Source organism: Eublepharis macularius, chromosome 8, assembly GCF_028583425.1.
Source record: "Eublepharis macularius isolate TG4126 chromosome 8, MPM_Emac_v1.0, whole genome shotgun sequence".
Lineage (NCBI taxonomy): Eukaryota > Metazoa > Chordata > Lepidosauria > Squamata > Eublepharidae > Eublepharis > Eublepharis macularius.
This window is the reverse complement of record NC_072797.1, coordinates 108,971,381-108,999,091: the sequence shown is the minus strand read 5'-3', so window position 1 is coordinate 108,999,091 and position 27,711 is coordinate 108,971,381. Positions and strand designations below refer to the sequence as shown.

The window sequence follows — 27,711 nt, the reverse complement described above, 5'->3', positions numbered from 1 at the left end:
ATTCAAATTAGTATTTGATTTAATTTGTTAATTTGTTAATTAAAAACAAATTTAATTTCTTTTTAGACACAAGCAGGTCCTCAACTCCAGCCACGTTGGCCTCTGACCCAGCTACTTGCCCAATTATCCCTGGCTGTGAAACTACAATCGATATCTCCAAAGGACGTACAGGTCTTGGCTTGAGCATTGTGGGAGGAGCTGACACTTTGCTGGTGTGTAACGACTTGACTTTATAATAGCTAGACAATGGCAAGCTAATTTCTAACATGAAAAGAACTTCACTGGCTGTAATTCTAAGAACACTTTCTTGGGAGTAAACACCATTGAATAAAATAGGAGTAAGCACCATTTTCCCGGGAGTAAGCACTATTGCATTACTTCTGAATAGACATGTTAAGAATTGTTCCCCAATAATATGAGTAAATGAAAAAAAAACCTTGAACCTTCCCCAAAATAGAAAATATATTTATATAAATGTATTTATATAAAGATGCTATTCTTTAAAAACATTTCTTCTTTTAGCCCGTGTACCTGTGTTTATTCATGATAGTTGTTTGCTTATCCTGACACTATTTAATTGTAATCATCCAAGTGTCCCACAAAACCCTTTTCTTATGCTTATGGGATAATTCCTGATGGGTAGCCATGTCAGACTGTAGCAAAAAAATAAAACAGATGTCCAGTTGCATTCATGAAAGTTTATCCTGCAATACATTTTGTTAGTCTTTAAGGTGCCACTGGTTTCCTGTTTTATTTTGCTTCCGTGATAGTTGCAGCAATGAATAAGAAGATCTAAGAATGTTCATAGGGGTTTATTTTTGCTTTAAATACAGGGAGCAATCATTATTCATGAAGTGTATGAAGAGGGAGCAGCATCAAAAGATGGAAGACTTTGGGCTGGTGATCAGATCTTAGAGGTATAACATTGCATATTATATGATACATTTTTGAATTGCACGCAGTTTTGTATTCAAATTCTGTATGTAAAGGGGTGGAAGGAAGAGTGGGGATGCTTGGATTAAGTACGTAATATCTGTGCTGTTGAAAGGTACCTCGTTCTGACATCTGATTACATTCCAGGTAAATGGAATTGACCTGAGGAGTGCAACACATGATGAAGCCATAAATGTTCTCAGACAGACACCTCAGAAAGTCCGACTAACTGTTTATAGGGACGAAGCTCAATATAAAGAAGAAGATATGTATGATGTGCTTAGTATAGAACTACAAAAGAAGCCTGGCAAAGGTCTTGGTTTAAGCATAGTTGGGAGAAGGTAGGTACATAGAGCTTTTGATTCTTTGTTATGGTTGTGACTTTAGGTTTCTGCCAGAGTGGAAGTATTCTAAGAAGCCTTTCTTTATATGTATGCATGATACAAGAAGGCAAAACAAAAATCCTCCTCCTTGGATTAGACATGGGCATGAACCACAAAAAACCTGAACCATGTGGTTCGTGGGTTTCCACAAACAAAGAACCACGAACTCCCATGAACTAGGGCAAGTTTCCCAACCAGTTCATGGTTCGTGAGGTTTAAATGCCCCTTTCTGGCTGCTTAGCAACAGGGAAAGGGGCATTTAATCCTCCCCCTCTTCCTGCTAGGGGCGAGAAGTCCATTTTCAGTCTCCTCTGCCGCTGTGCAGGCCCGCAGAGCGGCAGAGGAGGCCAAAAACGGCCTTCCCGCCCCTCAAATGGCTGCCATGGCCTCCTTCGCTGCTCTGCAGGCCCGCATGGCGGGGGAGGCAAAAAACAGCCTTCTCACCCCTCGCGGGCAGCGAGGGGAGGATCCCCCCCCTGCCGCCTGCCAGCTGATAGGTTAAAGGGACCTGCTGCTGGCAAGTGGCAGGAAAAGTTTAAATGGCCTTTAAATGGCCCTGGGGGAAATGGCCATTTAAACTGCCCTTTAATACAAACCAAACGAACCAGTAGACCAGTTTGTGGAAGTTTGTGGAAACAAGCTTCCATGAACCACTGGTTCGCGAACCCCGAACCAGGCTGGTTCGTGAGTTTTTTTGGTTTGTGTTCAGGTTCATGCCCATCTCTACATTGGATCTGACCACATTAGGTTCCCAGAATGATCAGAAGCATAAAAGAGTTAGATTTTGACTTAGCTTCAAATCCTGCTCAGCCATAGATCATCAAACTCACTTCCCATTTGTGGACTTGGAATATGAAGAGGGACAGCAGATATGAATATGCTGACCATGCTCCCCTCAGTGTTGCCTCTATGTATCTTTACTGCAAGTGGTTTGTCAGCACTCAACATTCAAACTACAATGTTCAGTAACTGGACAACTGCCTTCTGCAAGCACTTGGATTTTTAAGAACTATGTAGAACGTAGCTCCACAGTTACCAGAAAGTTTATCTTTAATCTCTACACAGCATTAACAGCAACACAACCCGGCACATCCACCCTTTCCCATTGCCACTGTTATTGTGCAATTTTAAAAGTAAATGGGTTGGATCCCAAGAGTTGAGAAAAGCTTGCAGAATGGGAGTCTCACCTCCTCCTGCACCCTGCTGAGTCCTGTGCCCTTGCAATTCTTTTCCCAGGGCTCATTAGCGGTATGGGGGGGGGGGGTGAAGTCTACCCTAAGAATCAGCAGTCATCACAAACAGAAGTGCCTTTCCATTAGGATGAGGGCTGATACCCTGGCAGAAGAACATCTTTGGATCCAACCCAGTGTTTTAATAATTAATGAAGAAGATGTTGCAAATGCTAATAATCTGAATGGGTTATTCCCTGATTGCATTGCTGTGGTTCAGTGAGAATAGAAATGCTTATCCAGCTTTCTGAATACTACTGGCTGTCAAAAGATGATCATGACCGACAGCAAGGGAACCACAATATCATCAGAGAATTTTCCCTCTGTTGCTACTCCATACCAAATTATTATGTGGAAAATAATACATTGATCTTGGAAGCAAGTTGCTTCCTAAAAGGGTGTGTGTGTGTGATTTTTAAATGTAAATTTACTAAGGCCTTTTAAAGCACACAAGCACAATTCTGTCCATGATATCATCTATACCTCTGCATTCAGCAGGCTTTCCTGTGAAATTTTGCATGCATTCATGTATTTATAGGACAGAAAAGAGAGAGATTAGAATGTCATGTGACAAGCTCAATTCTGCTCAGATACTTTTTAAAAACAGCTCATTCTTAATTAAGTAGCTATGTAATTAATACACTCATATGGTTAATGTATATCAATATTATGTTTGCAGAAATGACACTGGTGTCTTTGTGTCAGACATTGTCAAGGGAGGAATAGCAGACTTGGATGGGAGATTGATGCAAGGAGACCAGATATTGATGGTGAATGGAGAAGATGTTCGAAATGCTAATCAGGAAGCTGTGGCTGCTTTGTTAAAGGTAATGGTAGAATTGTGGATAAAACCCTAATATATTCATTCAAAGATGGAACTGGACTCTCTATTGATTAAGACCCCCCCCCTCCTTATTTGGGTTGCATTACTTCAGGTCAGTTTAAAGATTCACCAAAGCATTACTACTGAGGTTCTTTTCCATTTGAGAATATTTTGTTCTTTTGTTACATTTGACATGGGGACAACATTTGAATTTTCCATATTTATAAAGTAAATGGAAGGACTGTATTGAGCAGAACATACACTCTTCATAGAAATGGCTGTTCTCATTTCCAGGGTTGCATTAACTACATTCTAGAAGTGACACTTCGTAGATTAAAAGATCTTCATAGTGTCACTCAACAGCCAACAGTGAAGACTGCTACTGTGCTTTCTTGTTCCTCCCAGCCAATTTTAGTCTGCCAGTTTAAGTGGTGGGCATGCATCAAATTGCTCTTCCCACTCCATACCTGGGAAATATTAGGAACCGTCTTGGTGTTACGCATGGGATGCTCTGGACAGGATGACTGTTAGTTATATGAAGAGTATAATCCTGTGCAAAGTTGCTCAGGTCAAAGACCATTTACTTCAGTAGCTTTAGACTGGAGTAACTCTGCATTGGATTGCGCTGTGAGTTGAGCTATGTATGTTGGGATAGCTCAAGACACAAACAACAGATGTCCCTTTCTAAGGAAGAGGCTAGTGCAACATTGATATGGATTCAAAGTATACAATACTGGCAAATGGCACAAGTTATTGGGCTTTCTGAATTAAGTTTTGATAACTTACAGGGAATGCCTTTGAAAATGGATTGAGCTCTTGTGCGTTTTGTCACTGAAGCAAATTGATTTGTTAGAAGTGCCCTGTCAGAGTTACAGGTAGATAGAGGCTTCTCCCATCTAAAGCACTAAGCTGGACTAGAAGTATAATTTTGGTATGACAGTTGGCTAGACAGTAGTTTGCCAGTGGTTCATAGTGTAAAATTCAGCGGATACAGTATTATGAACCTGCTTCTATAGAGGTCGTTTTCTATGGTCCATGAGCTCAACTGGCAGACATGGAGAAAGTGAAATCTACATTGTCATTCATATTTTTAGAACCCATTCACACAGTCTCCAATACATACAGAATAACTGGCTGGTGATTGTCTAAACCAGCTCTTAATCTTGCCAAAGATGCCTTTAATGATCCTAGGTTAAGGAATCTGTGTCTGATAAATAATGCCTGCTCTCTAGTGCTCATTAGGTACAGTCAGACTAGAAGTTGGAAGAATAAAAGCAGGTCCGTTCCATTCGGAGAGGAGAACGTCTCAGAGCAGCCAGGTTTGTAACTGCTTGCAATGGCTTCATTTGGAACCATCACAAGCGCTGTTAAATTATATAAGCGAATAAAAGGGAATTGAATTTGCAGCAGCAGCAATTTTGCTATGGCATTATCAGAGAAAGAATAAAACCCAAAGCCAAGAACATATAAAAACATTTGTTTCATATACTCCGTTTAACACTGGGTTTATCCTAGTTTATTTTAAAAGGCTGGAATCCTTCGAGGGACTGTACAGTAGATGCCGTGCTCACCACGGGGCAAGGCTAAAGTGCATTGGCCAAAGAAATGAAAACGTTTGTTGACGTTTGTTTGTCAGAGTTTTGCTGTTACAATTAAACCTGTCTAGGATGTTCCAGTCACATCCTTCGCACAACCTCCTGCATGGACAGTGCTGTACACAGGAGCGTTTTGCTGCTGATCCCTCCTTTTGCTGTCAGCATCAGTCCTACTGCATAAGGAGTTCTGCATGTAGGAGGCTTGTATGCCTAATGCATCAGTTTTTATAGGGGATTGACTTGATCATTATCTTAGTCTATATGTCCAGTCAAGATAGATGCTGAGAACTGCAATCCTAAGAACACCTTCCTGGGTTCCATTGAATAAAATGAGACTTACTTCTAAGTAGACCTACTTTGGATTGCTCCCTAAGTCATGAAAGGAATGCTTTACCTCCCTATTATGGGATTCATTTTTTTTTAAAGTCACTTTGTATTAGTGTTTCCAACAGTCAATTTGCTGAGTTCTTACTCTCAGTGTCCTAATACACCAAAGACTAGAACAGTGCTTGAAAATTCAGGCTAGTGCTTCCGCAATGCCATTTTGAGTGATCTTTGATATGTAGATGATGTCAAGCTAAAGCTAAGGACTCAGAGTAATTCTCCTTTATGCAACCTTTTAAGGTCAGTGAGGGAAGTTGCAGCTTGTCCTCATTCAGTTTCCCAGCTTCTGGATCCAACCCATGTGAAAGTTATGAAAGCAGTCTGAAGAAGAATTCACGTATGTTATAGCTAAAATTTGTGTCTATTGTTTGTGCAGTTAGTTAAATAAATTGGAGGGCGGGAGCTGAGCAAGGGGTGTAAGTCATGGCTATCATTTGAAGCAATGCAAAACCCAGGTCAAGTTTGAACACACCTGTAAAGCTTGTGAGCAAACAGTGCAGTCCTAAGTAGCTAAGCTGAGTTGCAACTTTCTAAGTTTTCTAAATCTATTGAAGTCAGTGGGTTTATAAAGGTGCAACTCTTCTTTGGAATGCATTGCAAGATGCTGTGGTGGAATACAAAATATGGATACAGCATTTAACAGAATTTATTCTAGCATAAGCTTTTGTGGGACAGAGTTCACATCAAAAGATGCATGAAGCTATTGCTTTTAGTATAAATGCACTTTCTTAAAGGATGTACATTTCAGTGCATCTGATGAAGTGATGCTCTGACTCATAAAAGCTCTTGCAGACCTAAATTATTATTGTTGTTGTTTTATTTATATTCAGCCTTTCTCATTGAGACTCAAGGCGGGTGATACAGTGCGAGACAATATGATCAATGCTTGGGACATGCAGTAAAAGAAGATAATATAGTAAAGAACTGTAGAAATTTTAAAACAAGCTTAAATCTAGTACAGAGCTAAAACAAAGCTGACACAAAACATAAACAATTTGATCAGTCATCCTACTATATGAAAGGCAAGCTGTATAGGCGACTACTCACTTTTTATCCCCACATAGGCACACACTCACGCCTCTCCGTAGGGATAAAAGGTGAGTCCTGGGCAACACGGCTTGCCTCAGAAGCCCCAAGGAGGCCTCTACGGCCAGCCACAGCAGGGCCTTGGGAGGGCTCTGCCACCCCTGCCACTGCTTACGTGGCTGGCATGAGAAAAAGCAGGGGAAAGCACCTCCCCGGGCGTGCTCCTGCACACCACAGTAGGCAGATTTTGGCCTAAAACAGGCCAATTAGGCCCGCAGCAGAGTGCAGGAGTGCTCCAGGGCCCCTTGCTCCACTCCAGCAGTGCTCCTGGGCTCTGCAGTGGCCCAATCCAGGCCGAATAAGAGGCAAATCGAGCCAGTGCAGAATGCAGGAGAACTCCAGGGTCCCTTGCGCTTCCCTGGCCACACTCCCAGGCTCTGCTGTGGCCTGTTTCATCCTACTGAAGAGCGCAGAAATGCTCCAGGGCCCCTTGCACTGCCCCAGCATTGCTCTGAGGTTCCACAGTGGCCTGATCAGGCCAAATCCAGGGCCCCTTATGCTGTCCTGACAGTGCTCCACAGTGGCCCGCTTCGGCCTGAAACGAGTCTGATTTGGCCTGAATCTGGCATGATTTGGCCTGTTGCGGAGTGCAGGAGCGCTCCAGTGACCATTGCGCTGCCTCAGCAGCTCTCCTAGCCTCCACATTGGCCTGAATTGGGCTGCTGAGGAGTGCAGGAGCATACCAGGGCCCATTGTGCCACCCCAGAAGTGCTCTCTGGCTCTGCAGCAGACAGATTTGGGTCTGGGAGTGCTGCTGGTGCGGCCCACGGGTAAGTGCCATCTGTCTTCCAGGTCCGCTTACCCTGCAGTCTTCCACATGGAGGGTCAGGGGACCTGGCAACCCTGTGCCTGCGCCAGGCCTCTGAGGGGCCACAGAGGTGGTAGGGAGCCCAGTGTGGCAGCACAGCTCCCTCAGTGGCCATGGAGGCAGCAGAGGGGGAGGGCATGGCGGCACAGCCCTCCCAAGGCCCCGCAGCAGGAGCCTGCCAAATCAGTTTTCTAGAACCCATTTCCCCACACAATGGGCTCTGTTGCTAATATTAAACAACACAGAAACTATCAAGCAGGAACATACCTACATCAACAGACATACCCACTTAGTAAAGTTCCCATTCCCTTCTGCTAGTCTTTAACTCCTATTTAATTTTGAAATTATATAGTTCGATCTGCACAGTATAATTTCATGAAAAATTAAAGAGTTGAAATGAAAAACCCAGTAATAGTGATTCTTCTTCCTTTAAAAAAAACAGTGGCATCTGAAATACAAGGATTAAGGACAGTTGAAATAAAAAAGGTAAGTAGAGCATTTCCAAAAATTTCCAACTGGAGACAACTTGCTACTGGTTATTCGGTAGAAGCAAGATTACATCCTAAATCAGCCAGGCTAGTTTGTTCGTTAAAACAGTAGTAAGGGATTTGGTTTTATTAATGCTAAAGAAAAAGAGTTAAAAGCACTTCACTTGATCATTTTTCAGCAGAATATGGTAGATTTACATTGCAACACGAGCAGTGGAATCCTAAACAGAGTTATTCCAGTCAAAACCAATGGCGTAGATCACTGCAAGGACACTTTCCTGGGATTAAACAACCTCATTCAATGAAGTGGGACTTCTGAATACCTGTTTAGGATTGCTCCCTTCTTTACTTAAGAATTACAACACCTGAATCCCCAGGTTTTTAAGACTATGTTGCAGTGAGAATTTACAGGAATAACAAGGTAGTTTACAGGAATTTACAGGAATGACGAGGTAGTTTGCTAACTTTGCTACAGGCATTGAAAATTCAATAGCTCATTTTATCTCTCAGCTGCTATAGAGCACTGTGTCGTTCTGTCAGTTGTTTAGCATCATTGCAATACCATTTGATACAGAAGTGCATATTCAGCACATACATACTTCACAGGAACTGGGAATTTGTTAGCTGGCTTTTAATTGTGAAAAAGGCTTTTAAACTTTTCACACCCATTTAATGGTACATTTTCTCTTAGTAGATGATTGCCTATAGCCTCATATTTTGCTATGTCAGATGCATGATAAAATCTTCAGCATCTAGACTCAAGGCTTATTCTTGAGATAATTTTTGTGGTTTATGATCTAAACAAAATTGTAACAGTTAGAATGTGCTCTGTGGATGCAGAGGAAATCTGATTCCAAGGAATGAGATTTCCTCTGCAATCCTAGGCAGAGTTATACTCTTCTATGTTCACTAAAGGCAGTTGGCTTTGAGGGACATAATCCTTTTAGGATTGCACTGTTCATGGCCTCCTTATATAGTCTCTCCGTCTCTGAATTGCTAGCCTTGTTAGGAAGATTCTCAAATATTGACTCTAAATTTGCTTTCCTATCATTTAAACTCTTGTTCTAACTCCTGGTGCTTAGTGGATAGGACAAGAAGCAGCAGCCATTTTCTGATATAATACAGACTGGCAAGTGCATCCCATTCCATCTTATTTTCTTCACCTGGCATTTATTACTGGTACTGGCTTGACATTCAGAAAGTTTGGTATATAACTTACATTAAGTTTGTTACATATTTTTTCCCAGTCAATGTCTATTGGTTACTTTACTCTTACAGTTATATAAGTTGAAAGATTTTTTTAAAATGTCACTTTGATTTTCTTTTTATTTGTCTGAATTAACGTTTTTAACAGGAGAGACATTGACTGGGAGAAATAACCTTTATTCGAGCAATTAAATATTTAAAATTGGTACAATGGATTGTTCAGTTACTAGTCTGAACAAAAAGAATGACAAATTACCTTCCCTTCCTTGTGTTTTGTGGAACAAAAATAAATCTAAATGCTCTGGTTTCATGCCATAATCTCAAATTGTTAGTGTACACTAGAGGGAGCGTGGTTTTCTTTATATAACTCTAGCCTTGTTGCTTCCAGAAGGAAAAGGCTTTGGGAATGGAAGCTATAGTGTACTGATTAGCATAGCTGTTTTTTGTTTTACATTAGTCATTTCTTTTCTGGTGCTGACCAGATGATTTCAAAAGTTTAGGCCACAAAGAAAGAAAATGGAGACCATCTGAAACTGAAAAGTGGCCCAATGCATGTAAAGAACACTTCATTTGCCTGATAATTTCCATAGATTATGTCAATGTCCAAATGTTTCGAATTTCTGTCTTATAAATGGATCACATCTCTTTCCATCAATGTACCAAAAGAAATGGGATATTGTTAGAAGTACATATCATACTGGTTGATGACATCACTTAATGTCTTGCATTTTTTTTCTTTTCAGCTGTCTCACTTAGACTGTAGGAATTTGAAATAAAGTTAGTGCTTTCTTTAGGATTGGGAACTGGGTTTCCCACTAGGTGCAGTTGTAATACAAAGAATGTAGGCTTAAACTGGTGCTTAAGAATAACAATCTTGGACTCAGTCGATGATTCCAGATGTCTGTGTTATATACAGACACAATAATAATATTTTGTGCACACTGAACCCTCTGATAAGTGGAGTTTAGTGAGTTTGGTTTATGTCCCCAGGTTCACCAGGCAGATTTGGAACTGCCCCCAAAACTGAACATGTCTAATATTTGTCAGAGAGAGTATAACTTGGTATTTATTGTTTGCTTTTTAAAATTTGCTGTAACAGGGCCCTTCAGATTCCCTGGGAGTCAGCATTGCTGGAGGAGTAGGAAGTCCTCTTGGAGATGTGCCTATCTTTATAGCAATGATGCACCCAAATGGAGTTGCAGCCCAGACTCAGAAACTGAGGGTAAGAAGGGACACTGATAAACATGAAAACAAAATGTTTGGACTTCAGGTCATTAGCATGAATAGATCAAGGTGTTATTGTTGTTACCTACATATTTGTCATGTAACAAAATGTCCTCTTCCTCTGGTAATTTATTGATGTATGCCATTTCTGTGCTGCCTTTCCTAGGCTCCGTGCAGTTTACAAATAGGGGTAGGCCTGAATACAGCAAATTTTGCAGGTGCAGACCTCAGTTCTCTGCTGCTGAGACCTCCATAGTTAGTTAGAACCACTGTGTTCCGCTATATGAAGTTTTGGCAGAGAACAAAACACATGGCTTCTGCAGTTCAGTCTATTGAGAGAATAGGCTGCTTTTTTCTTTACTGCTTTTACTTCTTTGCTGCATCACATTCATTCTCAAGGTAGGATAGATCTGTGATCTAGCTGGAGTAAACAAAGTCCATCTCACACAAGTGGAGACATCAGGCTTTGGGATGGAAGGGGGGGGGGTGTTCTAGCCCCAGGTAAGGCATGTTTGCACAGAAGAGGCCAAGACCTCATGCTTCCACCTCCCTTGGCTATATATCTTTTGGACCTGCCACCACCAAACTGATTTTCAAGGTTCCCTTTCACCAACAGTTTGGCACTGGTGAGCCTCTGAGCACAATTGGCAAGCATGAATGAATGGCTAGGCATGAGGTGAAGAATCTTGACACATGGTTGTTGTGGATTTTCCGGGCTGTATAGCCGTGGTCTTGGCATTGTAGTTCCTGACACTGCAGACTTGGCCATCCAGAAAAATCAGCAGTGGCTGAACATAGCCTAACACAAACAGGACACAGTATCCTATTCCAGGACACTAAAATACTGGACAACACTTCCAACTACTTCATCAGATTGCACAGGGAAGCCATTGAAATTCATAAGCATAAACAATTTCAGCAGGAAAGAAGAGACTTTAAGAATGAATAGAGCATGGTTTCCAGTCCTGAAAAACACCAGGCTAACAAAAGACTCTACACCCGACAATAGCCCTGCAGAGAAGATTAGCATATCAAGCTCCAATCCATATGCAAAAGAACCTCCTCAGAATACAGTGAAGCCTCCCTCCATTAGCATTCAACACCCTGGGAAACTCTTACAGGATGACTCAGCCCAAACCCACCTTCCTGAGTAGATATAAATTACCTGCCAACATCTTTTCCACACTGTGACACTGAGAGATCTCTGTCTTTTGGTGCTACACCTCTGAAGATGCCAATCACAGCTGCTGGCGAAACGTCAGGAACTACAATGCCAAGACCACGGCTATACAGCCCGGAAAATCCACAACAACCATCGTTCTCTGGCCGTGAAAGCCTTCGACAATATAATCTTGACACAGCCTTCTGCTTAAACAGAGGAAGATCTTTACTGTACTAAGCTAAAATATATTATAGAGCACAGAAATGCTAAGAAGGTAACATTATGGCATAAAGGCTTAACAGAACTAAAGAAAAGAGAAATAAAATATTCCAAATAGTCTTAACTTAACATTTAATCTGATGTTACCTTGGCTGATGAGATTTATGTCCCATTTCCCAAAGCACAGAAATAAAGGCAAATGCCCCCCCCATCCTTATTTCTAGTCTAGAATGAACACACAGACGAAGTACTTACAGACTTTTTAAAACTCCTCTTAAAGGGTGGATTTCCCTCCTCCCCACCAATCCTAAATTGGGAAGCATCCCTCTTGTGTCCTCTAGGCCAGCCTGTCACCCATGCAGTTTTGCATGGGTTTATTGACACAGGATATCCGTCCTTCCAGCCCAGTTTGACAGTGGATCAATTGGCTGAAACCTCATCTCTGCTCTGTGGCATTGACACAAGCAAAGAATAAAACAGGTCTTTTTCCTTCCATGTGTAGTATGTACTGCTGATTGCTATAGTTGTAAGAGGAAGAGCAGCCCTTGTTTCATATTACCCCCAATTTGCAGTCACTCCATTGGGCCCCGCTCAGTTACCAAGCTCAATTCAAGGTTTTGACTATCACATGACAAAGCCCTTCAAGACCTTGGCCCCTCATATTTGCAAGACTGCCTCTCCCTATGCTCTGCCACAGCAGCTTCGCTTATCTGAACAGGGCCTTCTGCAGGTTCCAGCCTGCAAATGGGCAAGACCAACAGCTGCCTGTATACCAGCTTCCTCTGTAGTGGCCCTCACCTTGCGGAATGGCCTGCCTGAGGAGGTCAGCTTCCACTTTCCTGGCTTTCTGCAAACGGTGCAAGACTAAATTGTTTAAGGGAACTTTTTTACACAAGTAATTGGGCTGTGCTGTGAGGAAATGGCTCAGAGAGATGCTTGTGATAAAGCCACTGTTGACTTTGCAACTAGGTACTGTCTGTTGATATAAGTATGTTCCTACAGGTTAATTTCCACATCATTTACTATGTCATATAAAGTTGCTTATATTTTCTCTCAGCAGTGTTTCAGCTATTTATTTGGATTTCTGCTATCCAAACTCTATTGTATTGTTTGAGTATCACAGCCATTGAGCATATTTTTACAAATGTAATCTACTCGGGAGAAAAATTGACTATAAATAACATAAAATAAATAGGCCAGAATTTCTACTATTTAGAACCATGAAGATGGGAGCAATTTCCCTTCTATTTATTTATTGTTTCTTTTATAGCTTCCTTTCTCTCTGAAGCTCAAGGCGAATTACAAAAAAGTAATTCAGGCAGCATAAGACATCCAATAAACATAGCAGTACAACTAGGATTACAGAATTAGATAACAGTGCAAACAAAAACTGTGTAAGGCATGACATAGCATAATTAGGGGTGTGCACCAAAAAAATTTTCTGGTTGATCTGGATCTGGGTTTCAGAGATACCTCAAAAAAGGTATCCCTGAAATCTGGAAAAGATTCTGTAAACAGGTTTGATAGGATTAGAGAATTCCAAATTTATCTGGCCATTATTTCTTACGGAAAAAATTATTCGAGGGGTGGGCATTTTTAAGAAAACTTCACCAATTTTGCAGGGAACCTACTCCTTCCGGTCTACTAAATACCCACCAAGTTTCAGGAAGATTGGACTCCAGGGTCCAGCTCTATGGACCCATGAACAAGGTGTCCCCAGCCACTCTGTGTTGTTCCCAACAAGGGAAACATTTCCAAGGCTTTCCAGGCAAAGAAAAACCTTAAACAAAGGCAACCCCTGGTCAAATATCAGTACCAGTGCAAGTCCCACTCCCAGTGCAAGCTGAACCAACAAAGCCAAACAGAACCAAACTACGGCAAGGTAATCAATGTGAAACGAGAGAACCCCAGTGTCAGACCAGAGAATCCCAAACTGAAGCTGGGAAGGGTGAGGATCATCAGAGCTGTGGTGTTTAAAAGGATGTTGGTGGCACCTTGAAGGGCTCTTTTGGAGCTCAGGCAGGGGTAGAGGAGTGCAATGGAAATCCACTCTGCCTGCTGCCTCCTGTCCTCTGCCAGCCTTGTGCTGGTCTCCTGCCATGGCATGGAGTTTACCTCCACTTCATGCCACTGCCCTTTCTGTCACAGATGCTCTGCTTCTGCTGCAGCTGCCTGCTTTTCTCCATGGAGTGAGGGCCACGCGGCCCTTGATTTGAGGAGAAAAGCAGGCAACAGAGGTGGAGCAGCAATGAGGGAGAGGGCAGCAGTGCAAAGTGGAGGCAAATTTTTCACCGCAGCAAGAGAGTGGTGTGAGGCCAGCAAAGGGAGCTGGGAGATACACCAGCCCGAAGCATGGGGAGCCATGAGGGCACAGGCTGAGGGAGATGGTCTTGCCTTCCCTCCCTCATGCCTGAAAAAAAGAGTCTGGAGAAACCTTTTTGCTGGACTTAACTGAATAATCCAGTCCATCAGCGTCTGGCTTCCTGGATCTAATCTGGGATTCTTCAGTGTGATCCAGCATAGCCAGATTGACATTAATCTGGCTACTTAGCTGGTTCATGAATCACACACCCCTAACTATAATGCAAAAAGTGGATTACGAAGGTAGAATATATCGCAATGAAACTGCTATTGACTGCATTTTCCTGCCTCTGGGAATTAAAGACAGATTGGGTATCCTGCTTGTTTACAGACCACTCAGCTCCCCTATAAGCACCCTTTCTGAGTTGGCAGAGCTGCTAGCAGACATGGTGTTGGGGACACTTAGACTTATTGTTCTGGGAGACGTCAACATCCATGCTGATTTTTCCAATTCAAGCCTGGCTCAGGAATTTATAGTTTCCCTGGCAACCCTGGGCCTCTCTCAAATAATGACAGGCGCAACACATGACAGAGATCACACCTTGGACTTCATATTTTGGCCTGAGCCTTTGAGGGGAAGTCTTGTTTCAACATTGGAGATTCGGCCTGAACCGTGGTTAGACCATCACCTGCTGAAGGCAAAAGTAAATATGTTTGGAAGATGCTTGAAGCATTCCTCTCCCTTTGTCTTTTCCCATGTTCCCAGTACAAATTCAAAAGAGGTTTAGTTTAAATAAAATGAAAACCTGGTGGCACCTTTTTGGCAGAGATATAAACCTGAGCATAGAGAAAAAAAATAGTAAACTCGTCAAAATTTGATTTCATTCCCTTTTGATCTTACTGTATATGTTTTATTTCTGTCCATATATGCTTTATGCCAGCTGAGAACACACTTCATACATCCAATGAGATAGGCTCTAGTCCATGAAAGCTTATACCATTATAAAAATAAGTGTCTTTAAGGTATCATAAGACTACTTTGTTTTTCCAAGTTGGAAGAAAGTGTCCAATAATATCTGATTTCTCTCTCTTTTTAATATTTCAGGTTGGGGACAGGATTGTTAGCATTTCTGGAACATCCACAGAAGGCATGACTCATTCCCAAGCTGTTAGCTTGCTAAAAAACGCTTTGGGCACTATTGAAATACAGGTAAAAAAAAAAGTTTTGCCTGCAAATTCAAAACTTAAAGAGTCTCTCTCCATGAAACATCTTACACGGAGACGCTCAAGTGTAGGGAGACTCAATGTTAGCCAGGAGGCATAGTTTAAAAAGACAGACCAAAGGTTTTGTCAATTTTACCTCTCTACAGGAGGGTTGTTTAAAAAGACAGGGCCAGCAGAGATAGTCTCTCAGAGGGTTTATTAATTCCATCTTCGCCTTCTGAAAGGCTCTGTCAATTTCACCTCCCCTTCAGGTCTTTTTAAACTGCTCTCCTGTAGAAAGGTGAAATTCACAGAGCCTTCAGCTCTGTCTTTTTAAACTACGCTTCCCAGCTAACATTGTTTCTCCCTACACTTGAGCGTCCTCATGTAAGAAGTCTCATGTAGAAAGACTCTCAAAATTTTGATGGCAGCCTTCACTTGAAGCAGCACCCGGCGTTGGGATAATGGTGATTCAAATGGAAGTCTGTAATTTTTGAAAGTAACGTCGGAGCAGTCTACATCTTCCATCTTTGAAAAAGGGAATCCAGAAACGGGACCTTCAACCGGTCATCCCGTCAGATGGATGTTTCTGTCTATGTGCTATTGGACCTATAATGGACTTGTGACCATTTGGACCATTATACAAATAATTGAACTACTGGACAAAACAAAAAAATAGTATGAAGTGGAATAGTCATTACCAATAATAATAATATCTGTGGTATGCACTAAGCACTTTATAGGTCTGGTGAGGGACACTGTATAATGATTGGGGATGAATTGAATGGCAATTAATAACACTTAATGTATGATTAATACTTGGTATGAAACTGACTTGGAGTAGCTTTATTTCATTAGGTGGTCTTGAATCTTGTAATTATAAAAGATCTAGTGGCATCTTCTAACAATATATGGCCTATAGGTGCATTTACTGAAATGAACAAGGGAAGGCAAATAAGGGGAAAGAATTTAGTCGGTTAATCCACAACCTTTATAACGTCTGCCACAAAAGCCTGTCCATTTCCACAGGAGAATCCTTGCTGCTGTCTAAAGCATGACACGAATTTGTCTCACTTGAGAGCCAGAAATAATCTGGTTTGTAAAACATCACATTTTTCCCCATTTTATGTCATTTGCTCCATAGCGAACCAGATATTTTTGCATTTCACATAATTTACATATGAAAGCCTCAGTCCCTGAAGTAGGGACTTGCACCTCTTTGTTACCAAAACTCCACATTTATCTGAACATGCATCCTTGATGGGGAGATGCACTTACCTGCTTTTGAGGTTTAAAAAAAAAGTGCAAAAATTGGAAGCAGAAGTCACTGGCATTCCGTGAACTCCTCCATCACCCTCCTTTCTTTGTAATGTTTGAAAGAGCTCTTGGGATTATGAAACAGCATGCTGAGAACAGCAGATTATGCATTTGCTCACTCCTTTTATATTTAAAATGAACCCACAGGTGGTAGCTGGCGGAGATGTCAGTGTCATAACCAGCCAGCAGCAAGATCCACCACCTTCTAGTCTTTCATTTGCTGGACTGACATCAGGTAGCATCTTTCAGGATGATTTAGGGTGAGTACCTGTATCTTAAACTCATATCTTTTCAAGTCTCATTGCTATTAGAACCACTGTAAGCCAATCTATTGGAAATATGCACAGAACAAAGAGACTCTGCACATTAGTTGTTATTCCTGCTCCTGAGGGAGGAACAAAGTGAGACATTGGAGACTCATGGCCAGTTCTGCCATCTCTACAGCATTAGGACCACAGCCCTCAGAGAGTTGGAGTTTTACCATTTTCCAGAGAAAACTCACAAACATACACTCCAGAGTGGCTAGTCATGTTGTTATGTATTTTACATGGAAGGTACCTCAATAGAATTGTGCTGGGAATGCAGGATATAAGTGTGTGTGTGTGTGTGTGTGTGAGTGTGTGTGTGTGTGTGTGACAGAGGGAGAGAGAGAGAGAGAGAACTGTACGAATGCCTTAGTTGTAAGGAGATCCAGCCCTTTTCCACTTTAGGATATGGAAAAATAAATTTATATTGACTGAAGATAAAAATAGCACAAGTGTGTGTGAATTGGACTGATTAACTGAACAAACTGTGTCAGATGCTTAGTGGAATTGCAGTGTTTCAGCATCCATATGCCTCAGTGATTAAAGCTAGCAATGCCTATTTGGTATGTTAATAATTAAGAGTTTTAAAATGATTGTTGCTAGATTTTGAGAACACTGAACAGTTTCTTTCTTGTGTTACAGGCCTCCACAGTATAAAACCATCACTCTGGATCGAGGACCTGACGGTTTAGGCTTTAGTATTGTGGGAGGTTATGGAAGCCCTCATGGAGATCTACCTATTTATGTTAAAACGGTATTTGCCAAGGTACGTGTCAGCATGGAATGATATAATTACCTTTTATATTAGCATTTCAGATACAAGTCTGTCCTCCATTGAGAGTCTGATTCTTTGTCTTTTACTAATGCCTTTCTGCTATCCCTTCAATTATACTGGATCCAAAATAGTCACAAAACAATCATCTAAAGTTTGCTGTTTTCCATGCAATCTGCTGTTCTTTTTGCCCCAGTTTCCTTGTCCTGTTTACACGACAATGGCCTTTTCTGCTTTGGGCTTTTTTGTCAGTCTGCACCAGTTTCTCTCCAGAGTTCTGCATGCATGGTCAAAGTACCCCAGTTCAGTCTCCAGACTGCTTCCCAGATTTTTTGTGTGTTCTGCACAGTGAAAGGCTGCATTAGCAGAAGAGTCAATTTCCCCTTGGCTTTTGTGCAGTTTTTCTCCCTGGGCACCTACCCTGATGTTCCCCCCCTCCCCCCAACAAAGTCAAACCAGGGCTTTTTTAAAAGCACAGAATGCTTTTTTCCATGTGAGGCCTGGCCTGACCCTGCTTTTTACCCTCCCCTTTATCCACCTGTGTCCTGATTGGTTGAACAGCAATCAATCCAGTTTTTAATTAAAAAAAAAACAGTGTTGGTGGATTTTAAAAAAAAACTTACAAGTTTCCTAAGCCTATCAGCTGCAATACGACCAACAGAATTTTTAAGAATGGGCTATAAAAATGTGTTGTGTATGCACACTAATCTTGGTAGTAAGAAATTTTTAAAAAAATGTTGCAAGGTTGGTGCATTAAAAAGCAAAAACAAAAAAATACCCCTTGCAAGTTTTCTCAGTCAATCAGCTGAGGAATGTGACTTGTCTTCAGCCAATCAACTGAGGATACTGATATGTCCTTAGCTGGTCAGCTGACGAAACAGAAAGCCTGCAGCAGAAAATGGGCATTATTCTAGTGCAGAAAAAATAAGCGGTTCAACACCCTAAAGTGCAGAATTACAGACTGTACGTGCTTTAGTTCAAGATCTTTAGTTCCTTCTTCAACAGGTAGTATAGCACTATTTACCTGATACGAGTCCTATTGTATTAATTCACTCTTTAATCATCTGTTAGGTCTACGTTTGCACCCATTGTTTGCATTCTCTTGAGACTCTTTTCAGCACACTTGCCTTGTACGTTATCCCTCTTGTACCCAAGTAGGATTTAAAATCTTTTCAAAACAATGGTGCCACCATCAAAAAGATAATGAAGACACTTCAGCCTTAAACTTATTGGCTGCTAAAAGCTGCCAAAGATGCCTGTCTAATAGCTTATAAAAGAATCCACCTCCCCTAATATTAATTAATTAATTTGTTTAAAACATTTCTATGCTGTCTTTCCACCCAGCTCAAGGTCCCCAGGATAGCAAACATTAAAACACTAAAACTTTTCAGACACTAAAAATCATTTAAAATACAAATATATATAAAATATTTAAAACAATTAAATAAAACATAATATAAACATATACATACATAAAAATATAAAAAAACCATACAAACAGGGAGGAGGGCTAATAAGAGTTTGTGGGATAGTGACAAACAAAACAAAGAAATCTTTACCTGTTGGAGGAAGTCAATAATACAGGGAGACGGATAAACTTCCTGGAGAAGGAGTTCCAAACTTTCAGCACCACAACCCGCTTTCTCTGTGGTGGCCCCCACCATGTGGAATGGCCTGCTTGAGGAGGTCAGGAAGTTTCCCACTCTCCTGGCTTTCCACAAACTATGCAAAACTGAATTATTTAAGAGGGCTTTCAATTCAGAGTATAGGGCAGTATCATAAGAAATAGCTTAAAGAGATGCCTTGGTAGAGACAGGGTCTATAGTCTATGCTATTGGGTACTGTGTATTGCTTGTATTGCTTGTATTGCTCCTTCTGGGGAGCTTCCACTTTGCTAAAGATGTCAAGTTAATTAGTTATGCTTTTGTTTTCAGAAAGATTTCATCTCTGTGCTCAGCTTTAAGCATGTTTTCAAATTTTCTGCTACTGCATGCTATTGTATCTGTTCATTGAATGTCCTAACTGTTGAATCTCAAGGGAGAGATCAATAACAAAGATCTCTTCCTTTAAAAAGAGCAACAACAAAAAGCTAGTAGTTAGCACCACTATTTAGCTGCTATGAAAACTGAGGAAGTGTCCCTGGGGAAGGAGATGTTTAACCTTTCCTTGTATGCCTCTTCACAAGCTGCAGTTGGGAGGGGGAAAAAACTAACAATCATAGTATATTTCCTCCCCCCTCCTCCCATTAAGCTAATTTCAACATCTGAGAATGATTTAAAACACAAAAATAGCATTAAGAGAAAAAAATGTTGTTACATCCCGTTTCTCCTTTGGTAGACTTCCAGACAGTCTTCCATCAAGACAATAATTTGAGATCTACTTTTAATAGGGTTGTAGCATCATGTGCTATAGATGCTCACTAGTAGCAAGTGTTCAGTACTGGCCCTTAAAAACCTGAGAGCTAAGCTACAAGAGACGAATTACACGAGGACAAGCACGTGAAGGGAGTCGCAATGTTAGCCAGGAAGCTGAGTTTTAAAAGAAATCAGAAGGCCTTGTCAATTCCTCCTCTCTACAGAGTCAGGGAGATGGATGTTCAGAGGCTTTGTTGGTTTCCTCTTGCCTCCCTAGTAGGGGAGATGAAACTGACATAGCCTTTGAGAGGCAAAGAGGAAATAAACCCTCTGAGCAGCCATCTCCCTGGCTCTGCAGAGAGGGGGGATTGACAAAGTCTTCCAATCTCTTTTAAAACTCAGCTTCCTGGCTAACATTGCAACTCCCTTCACGTGCTTGTCCTCATGTAATTCATCTTTTGTAGCTTAGCTCTTAATTACTGGGGGGTGGGGGTGGAATTCATTTTAGAGTCTTTCTGTGGTATTTGCAGAACAATTGTAAACAGAGTTCTGTCCTATAAGCCCACTTATTTCTGCTTAGGATTCTACTACTGGTGAGTGTAACTCCCTATTTTGACTGCTATATGAGAAACTGACATGCAGGGCATGGATGCAAACCCCTCTGCAAGCCATCTCTTGATTACTTTGTTATTGTAGGGTGCAGCGGCAGAAGATGGACGTCTGAAGAGAGGGGATCAGATCATCGCTGTCAACAGTCAGAGCTTAGAAGGGGTCACCCATGAAGAAGCTGTGGCTATTCTAAAAAGGACAAAAGGAACTGTCACGCTGACTGTTCTCTCCTGAATTCTCTCTCCAAGGATTTAGGGTCAGCACAATTACTCTATCCACATTCCATGTAGCAAAGAGAATGGAAATGTTTTATGTAGTGTCTCTTGATATTTGCAGTTGTCGAGCTGTTTTACATCATGAATGAAGAATAACAAATGATCTTATTTTTATACACAGTAGAAATATTCTTACCATCAAATTGTACTGATAGGCTTCTCTGGTGTAGAACCATGACAGAGGCATTTGAGCAGCAGTAATAAGATTGCTGTAGGGGGAAAAAATGTAACAAAAGAAGGAAAAATGTTCAAAGGAATTTTGAGTAATGTAGAAGCATATGAAAAGATTTTAGTTTTGAAATTTTGCATTTAAGCTAACATTTTTCAGTCTTCGTATATGGCCATTTTTAAAGTATCAGACATCCACAGTGTTGACTTACAATAACAGACGATTATTTTTTTTTAAGTCTAAATTTTGCTACTGCTGTTAAGAGTCATGCACCAAATATTGAAACTGAAAAGAAAAGCTACTTTGTGTGATTATTACTGCTCGATAAAAATGTTTAGTATGCTGAAAAGGACTTCTAGAAACATCCTTGGAAAAAGAAGATACAGTAAGATCAAGAACATCAGAAATCAGGTGATTAATAGATTCTTCATATACTAGCATGGTCCTCACCATCTGCATTTGTTTTTGAGAAACTGGAGGGCCGGGGGGGGGGGGGGGTTAGTGATACTCATCTTCATAAAGAACTGTCAGAATAACACAGAATGAATGAGGGTGTATGTGCAAGCAACAGAGGAAATGGTATTGCCCTCTCTCCTTCCCTCACAGGATCCTAGCAACCAGGGACACTTCCTGGAGTTAGATTACAGAGCAGGTTTTTCTTCTCTGCAGTGGGAGGGAATGGCATCTGTTCATGTACATGGAAGATAGTAAAGGGGTACGAATGCCTACCACTGGGATGGGACCTAAATGAGAACTCTGCCTCTAATGGATCCAGGCTAGGGGCAGTTCTAGCCTCTTTTCAACTGCCTAGGTTGCTCCCATTTCCCCCCCATAAAACTTGATGGGAGCCATTAAGAAGGCTTCAGACTTGGAGGAAGGCTTCAGACTTGGCTGAGTGGATAAGGGTAGGATTCAACCCCTGTGTCCTTACCTGCCCCCAAAGTCACTAGTGAAAATATTGGGCTGGATCTTACAATCCTTGCAGTGCTGTACTTGTGAAATGAAATTCCCCCTGAAGTCTCTTCTCCAATGCCACCACCAACTAGGAGGAGCAGAAAAACCAATAGGACAGAGGTAGGCTGAGGTTTTAGAGATTCAGATAGGTACCTGTCTGTGCCTGCTACTTTTTAAAAATTTATGGTGTACCTGAACATACTGTAATTAGCTGGTGAGGCTGTATGTAAGCCTAAGTTCTGTTCCCAATCATTGCTGCATTTGTAAATGTATTTATAAGCTTTCTTGTAGTTGGTCTGGACAAATATTAGAAAACTTGTAGTTATTGTCTGAATTAGGGGGGTTGTTTTTCATTTTGTACTTAATGATGATGATGATGATAATAACAACAACAACATCAATTTATATACTGCCCTTCAGGATGACTTAACATCTGCTCAGAGCAGTTTACAAAGTATGCTATTGTTATCTCCACAACAAAACACCCCGTGAGTTGGGTGGGGCTGAGAGAGCTAGAAGCTGTGACTGACCCAAGGTCTCCCAGCTGGCTTCAAGGGAGGAGTGAGGAATCAAACCTGGTTCTCCAGATTAGAGTCCCGCGCTCTTAACCACTACACCAAACTGGCTCTTCAGTATTGTATATGTCCACTTCTAAGTCAACCAACCTGAAGAGTAAAACTTGTGTATGTTGGAGCAACACCCAATAAGCAGAGCCAGGATGCTGAAGGAAAAGAAGCAACAAAACCAACATTACAAACTACAAGTGGGATCCGATGCTAGCAAAGCAGCTGTGTTGTATATTGTAGCTGCATGAATATCGGCATGCAAAGCTGTCTTATACTAGTTAGTCTATTTGTCTATTCAGCGCAAGGGTGTCTGCTCTCACTGGCAGTGGCCTCCTCCATATCTGTCATTCAGACAGTGGCAGCAACACTCCATTACAAGCCTTGCTGAAGGCAAATGAAGCTGCTTCAGAGTGATGACAAGATCAAAGGCATTTCCACACGGCTTACCTTATTCTGCAAAATAGCGAAATCTCGCACGAAATCTCGCGCAAAGATGCTGTTATCGTGAGATAACAGTGTCTTCTCACGAAATTTCGTGCGAGATTTCGCTATTTTGCAGAATAAAGTAAGCCGTGTGGAAACGGCCCAAGTCAGGAAACACTGCTCTCTCTCAGAACTAGCTTTGTTTACCGTTGGTGGCACAGCACCTAAACACAGCACCTGTTTCCTAAACAGCACCAAGTGGCTTGTGGTCCCATCACTTGTTAGTAGGAAGCACTGGCAGTGGCAATTCTTCAGAAGGCACAAAAAGGGCTATGAATGGCAGTGAAACAGTTCACAAAACAAAAGGTTTGGGGATCTGGCAGAACTCATCCCCTAGCCTATTTTTATGACAAAAATATTTCTTCAGGAACGTTTGATTAAGAATTCCACAAGCAACAGCAGCTTTTCCAATAAGAATTATGAAATCTAACCAACATGTTAGATTTTGCCAATGCTATTTCAAAGCTGAAATTTTGGACTTTATGCACGAAGCAATTTTTTTTTTTTAATTTGGGGAAGGATGTTGAAATCCTTTGAAGTAAAATATGATAATGGTATAGAAATATGGATTCATGGAACTTGAGAGTACATGTTTTTTTTTAATAAATGATCTGCTGTTTTCATTGAGTTCTATTATTTAAAAACATTCAAAAATGTTCAGAGTAGGTATTTAATAGTTGCTGCTCAATTTTTTTTTTTAATTTAGAGAAATGTGAAACAGATTGAGAGATAAATACAGTAGGGATTTTCTTTAGACATTCTAGAAAGGTATCTCAGCACAAGTGGGTTAATTAGAAATATGTTCTTGGTACCATTAATTACTTTCACATGCTACTTGGGAAAAGTACCTCAAAGTACAGTAACTGGAAGCAAACGGTGTTGAATTATTGTGTTGCCTGCACTAACAGCTTAGACTGTGATATATCTTCCTTAGAGTAAGTGCAGCTACGTGAGACATTCTTTATATTTGTAACAGATGTAGTGTACAGATATTTTATTACTGCCTTCATGTCTCAATGCAAATTTAGTTCAATAAATGTGAAGCTGTTGGTGGCGACAAAAGGAAACTTTTGAGTGTCTTGATGGTATTGTAGAGTTGGTCTTCCCATCGGTAAAGTGGGGCAACAATAGTAGCCTTGTCCACCTCAGCCTACTGTTAACTATGTTCATCTCAAATGATTGTGTTTATCTGATTCATATGGCTCACCGTGGCTGCCTGCATGGTTGTTAAAGACAGTACTGTTGTTAATTATAGACAGGGGACGATAGTTTTCTGATCTTGTGCTTAATAGGGAAATCCTAATATACTAGGCCCTGGAACTGATTTCAGCAGTCTGGATTTATACAAATGGAAGAAGGAGGTTGGAGTGGTGAGTAGATAGACAAATTCATGCCACAAGCATCCAATGAAGCACTTGATCTTTCTACTTACTAAACTACTATATTCAATATGTCAATCTTCTCCTTTACTGAAGGCCGCTGGGGGTGGGGGGTGGGGGCGGAACTGTGATGGCAGCTCCATGTGGGAAGCATGAAAACTTACTACTCCAGATTAGCTGAAATAACACAAGAGAACTCACTGGTTTGGCTTCTTAAAGCAGCTTCCAGAATGCTGACCCTAAACCGGGAAACTAAATTGAAATGATTCCCTCCCACTAAAAAAGGTCTGTGTGTTTCATTTCATACCTTCAGCACTGGGCAGGCTTACTTTGTAGGGCAGCGCAGCAGCTTATTTTCCTAAACAGCACCAATCAGATCCCAAGAGGAGAGAGACCGTATGTTACTAATTAACTCTGTTGGTGGGAAGAGGGAATGAGACAAAAGTGCTTGAGTGCATCTCCTTCCCACCCACCCCCACCAATCAGGTTGTTGCAATGGGAGACCCCCTCTCTTCCCTGCCTATCAGCGTTGAAAAGGTTTGGGAGTCTTCAGTCACAGGCTACAATTCAAAAGATGCTTTCCTGGGAGAAAGAACTGTTGAATAACATGGGACTTGCATCTGTGTAGACCTGCTTGGGATTGCTTCCCCCACATCCTGTGAGCCGTTCAACTACTCTGCCCTTTCAAAAACAATCTCACATGCCCTCGCAGCAAAAGGAAAATTTATGGGGGGAACATAGGCTTGTTTGAGGGCTGATTCGGCCAATCGTTCTGCCTGCCTGCACTTGGGTGATGGAGAAGATTGACCGCCAGAATGCCCCATTTTGCAGCTGAATGCTGAGCATCAAAGGGAAGGATGTGGATTCGCCCTTCATTGTACAGACAAAGAACAAGGAAACATGAAACCAACAGGCAACAGCAAAATGCAAAGGTAATAAGTTATTGGGACTATAGAAAAAGGAAACAAGTGAAGGTGAAGCAGGATAGTTTTTTGCACTTGTTGCAGCAGTCTCCTGTTTGTGAAAACTCCGCTGCCACTGTACTGACACTTGCTTTCTACAGTGTCCATTGTTGTGTACGTGTTATTGTGCTTGAGGAAAAACTCAGTGGATCAATCATTTAGAGTAGGAGGGGAGCTAATAATGGTTGATGCTGTTTTGGGGTAAGCATAAAAACAGCTGCCCCAGAGCCTCATTTGCCCACCCTGAAAAGAAAAGTGTGCATTTGCACGTGTGTAGCCAAAGCATGCACAACGGACCAAAATGAAAAAAACAAATGGATCAGTTCTGAACCGGGACCAGCCCAGCCGGAACAAACTAGTAATGAAATGGGATTGTTCCAGAACCTCCGGCACTGAACCTGAAATAGAAACTTTCTAGATGCACACTATTGCAATGCCAACAACTACCTGGAAAAGTCTCCTTATGGTTGGAAAAATGTTGCTACTAAGTGGCTTTCAAAATTGGAAACATGGGTGTTAAAGATAATACTGTTACTGGGTAGAAAAGGGTAGCCAAAATGATGATGCTATTGGAACTCATTCCTTCTGAGGAAAGACAAAAAAAAGTTTGATGCTTTACTTTTTAGAAAAAGGACAACCAAGGAAGGAAATGGCAGGAAGTTTTTGAAATTATACCTTACATAGAAAAAATGAAATTTTCAGAAAACATCAAAAATTAAAAATCGGGTTGACTAAGTGGGGGGCACCTGACATACACCATTGGGCTTGCAGCTAAATCCCCTTTGCAGCTAGTACATGCACTTTGTGAACCACTAAAGGGCGTTATCCCAGTTAAACAAGCGCTTACAGTTGCTGTAATAGAACATTCTGACATCCAATACTTATTAACTTGAAGTTGAACTTACTAACCAAAGCAAACTTTGCTGCAAATCTAATAATACATTCTGTATGTAAGAAATGCCACTATTTGCTTTGTAAAGTGATACATGCATACATTCATTTCGCCAGCGTACAAATAGTTTCAGTGCAAAGGCTTTAAAGTGGACATTATACTAATAACATACATGAATGAAATATATTTGCTGCTGTATATTGGCCATCTTATGCTAACTCTTGGTATCTTCAAAAAAAAAAGCCGCTCAGGTCTCAACTACTGATGAGCAAGTTTCTGACATCTACATAAATGCATCTCAAATGTGATGATACCAAGGTCAAATGTAACTTGCCTCTTCAGACATTTCTTTTGCTTGATTTTGAATCATCTCATCTGCTCTGCCAGCTGCTACTTGACATATGTCACTGAGCTGAATGAATGCACAGGAGGTCCATGCAAGCTGATGAACATCAAGACTGAGATACTTTGAGACAATCATGTAAGTGGGTGCAAATGTATAATCATACTGAACTCCCTTTCAGCATCAATACATGCAGTAGGTGTAGTATCCTCTTAGGCATGGTGGATAAGGGTAAGCTTACCTATCAGATCACCCTTCAATTTCGCTCAACAGCCAGCACACAGGAGACTCTGGAAGTTTCAATAACAGGCAGGGCTTTTTTTCAGTGGGAACGTGGTGGAACAGAGTTCTGGCACCTCTTAAAAATAGTCACATGGCCAGTGGCCCGGCCCCCTGATCTCCAGACAGGGGAGTTTAGATTGGCCTCCACACCACTGAGCAGCACGGAGGACAATCTAAACTCCCCTCTGTCTGGAGATCAGGGGGCGGGGCCACCAGCCATGTGGCCATTTTCGCCGAGGGCAATTTAAACTTTTAAAAACTTCCCTTGTTCCAGCTGACCCAAAGTGACGTCATTGTGCGGTCTTGAGTTCCACCACTGAGTTCCACCACCTCTTTTCCCAGAAAAAAAGCCCTGATAACAGGTATTTTTATTGCTTCCAACAGAGAGAGAACATTCACATATGGAAAATACTAAGACACTCAATGGAAGACTGCAACCAACACACACACACACAGGCCCCACCTGCACAGTTCTTGAGGGAGGAAACAGAAACTAGCTCTTGAGGGCTTGCTTAAAGTTATACACACATTTTTATTTGTTTAAATTTATATTCCACCCTCCCTGCACCAGCAGGATCAGGGCGGATCACATTTATATATACATCACAATAAGGATATGATGCAAAGAACCATCATTTGAAATGACTTCAGTGGACTTAGAAGGGTGGAAATCTGGTTATGATGGTCCAGCAGTAAGGAGATCAGTATTTGCCATTACATGTGCAATTGCTAACCAACCCAAATGATATTGAATCTGAATCATACTACAGACCAGAGATTATAGGCTGTTGTTCATCACTGTCATGAATGGGCTACCCTAGCAATCGATTTTGACTAATTCTCATATCTTTTTCAAATATGACGTAGGCCTATGTAACCTTGTTTTCTTCCTTGTATTTGATCATTTCAATTTACATTCATAGAAGACCAAGGGTTCTGGACTGTGAATGGATACAGTTGGAGGGACTGCATGGCGCATACATGTATGCTTAAACCTTCAACAAC

At 41.3% G+C, this 27,711-nt stretch overlaps 1 protein-coding gene across 1 annotated transcript in view; it reads left to right on the top strand.

Moving 5' to 3' along the window:
• MPDZ (multiple PDZ domain crumbs cell polarity complex component) overlaps window positions 1-22,815 on the top strand; it is a 128,631-nt gene extending 105,816 nt beyond the window's left edge. Inside the window, exons 35-46 of the mRNA XM_054987026.1 lie at window positions 67-212; window positions 834-917; window positions 1,081-1,274; window positions 3,225-3,372; window positions 4,601-4,687; window positions 5,588-5,684; window positions 7,684-7,727; window positions 10,035-10,157; window positions 14,947-15,051; window positions 16,509-16,621; window positions 17,309-17,432; window positions 20,489-22,815. Coding sequence (XP_054843001.1) covers window positions 67-212; window positions 834-917; window positions 1,081-1,274; window positions 3,225-3,372; window positions 4,601-4,687; window positions 5,588-5,684; window positions 7,684-7,727; window positions 10,035-10,157; window positions 14,947-15,051; window positions 16,509-16,621; window positions 17,309-17,432; window positions 20,489-20,635 — 1,412 coding nt within the window. The 3' untranslated portion in view covers window positions 20,636-22,815. The remainder of the gene's footprint in view (window positions 1-66; window positions 213-833; window positions 918-1,080; window positions 1,275-3,224; window positions 3,373-4,600; window positions 4,688-5,587; window positions 5,685-7,683; window positions 7,728-10,034; window positions 10,158-14,946; window positions 15,052-16,508; window positions 16,622-17,308; window positions 17,433-20,488) is intronic.
• The last annotated feature ends 4,896 nt before the right edge of the window (window positions 22,816-27,711 follow it).